Source organism: Monoraphidium neglectum (assembly GCF_000611645.1).
Source record: "Monoraphidium neglectum strain SAG 48.87 unplaced genomic scaffold scaffold00349, whole genome shotgun sequence".
Lineage (NCBI taxonomy): Eukaryota > Viridiplantae > Chlorophyta > Chlorophyceae > Sphaeropleales > Selenastraceae > Monoraphidium > Monoraphidium neglectum.
In genome coordinates, this window is record NW_014013279.1 from 28322 (window position 1) to 29728 (window position 1407).

At 69.7% G+C, this 1407-nt stretch overlaps 1 protein-coding gene across 1 annotated transcript in view; it reads left to right on the forward strand.

The window, feature by feature from the left end:
• MNEG_2932 (Aldehyde-alcohol dehydrogenase) overlaps positions 1–977 on the forward strand; it is a gene marked incomplete at both ends in the record, with an annotated part of 1422 nt that extends 445 nt beyond the window's left edge. The window contains 3 exons of the mRNA XM_014048597.1: positions 211–354; positions 566–592; positions 804–977. Of these exons, the coding sequence (XP_013904051.1) occupies positions 211–354; positions 566–592; positions 804–977 (345 nt within the window). The remainder of the gene's footprint in view (positions 1–210; positions 355–565; positions 593–803) is intronic.
• Positions 978–1407: the final 430 nt, after the last annotated feature.

Here is a 1407-nt window from a genome sequence, read left to right on the forward strand (position 1 = left end):
GTCTCCGTCACCATCGCCGCTGCCATGCAGCAATTCTGGTGCATGTGCAACCGCCTCGCCCTCTCCCTCGCCCGCAACTTTGGCCCGCCCCCGTCGCCAGCAGCGGCGGCGGCGGCGGCGGCCGCGCGGCTCCCCGTCCCGGCGGCGTCCCCCGCGCCCAAAACGCCGCAATCGACCGACACACGCGCCGCCGCCGCCGCCGCCCTGCAGGCAGCGCCGGCCAAGGTGCCGGCCGCGGAGGTCCCCAAGGATGTCAAGGCGCGCGACCCCCTGGCCGACAGCGAGATGGCGACCCTCCAGAGGCTGCTGGAGCGCTCCAAGGCCGCCCAAGAGGAGTACTCGCACTTCAGCCAGGTGCGCGGACTGGACTGCCCGGGACGCCCCAGGACCGGGGCCGCGGCCGGACGCGGGCCGGCAGCAGAGGCTGGGCGCAGCCGCGGGAGACAGCGGCCTGTCCTAGGGTTGCGGACTGGGCGCGGCGCGGCATGCCGCGCGCACCCGGGCAGGGAGCCCGGCAGGAAACCCACGGTGCCTCTCTCTCGTCCGATCAACGCTCCCATTGCAGGAGCAAGTGGACAAGATTTTCAAGGCGGTGAGCGCGGCAACTGGACATTCGCCGCATGCGACGCAGCCCGGATCGTCGGGGACCCTCGAAAAGGGTTTCGCAAGGGTTTGCGCGTCGCACGCGCGCGTCGCGCGAGTCACGGCCGCGGGCGCGCCCCCGCCCAACCCTGCCCCCGCCCCTCATCCCACACCCGACTCCACGCCGCTTCTGCCGCCGCCGCCGCTAAACCCCACCGCAGGCCGCGATGGCCGCCAACGGGGCGCGCATCCCCCTGGCCAAGATGGCCGTGGAGGAGACCCGCATGGGCGTGGTGGAGGACAAGGTCATCAAGGTGCTTGGGGGGGGGGCGTGGCTGGATTATCACTCAAAACTTTGGCAAATCGTGCTCAGGGCTGAGGGGGCGTACCTGTAGCTTGGCTGGATCACTTCAAGCACAGGACTGCAGATTCACGTGCATGCAAAGAGGCAACAGCTCACGTGGCACTGCGGATTGCGGCGCAAGGCGGCCGCCGGCGCCGCGCGCGTCGGCGGCTGCAAGCGGAATACTCTCCGCCCACCAGATAAGCGATCGCCTTTCGCGTGTCGCCGCCGTCTCCGTCTCCTCTCTGAGCGCGGCCGCCTGTCCTCGCTTCGCTCACCCTGCTCAGAACCACTTTGCTTCAGAGTACATTTATAACAGGTGAGGGGGTCCAGCTCAGCCGCGCGTTCAGCCCCAGCCTGCAAGGACGATGTCGTCACACCGTGTCACTGCGCGTGCATGCAAAAGGGTCTGGCTGGGCGCGAAGCAGCCCGCGCTCTGGATGGGTGCATGTGCCACCCCGGCCTCACAGCACAGCGGCAAC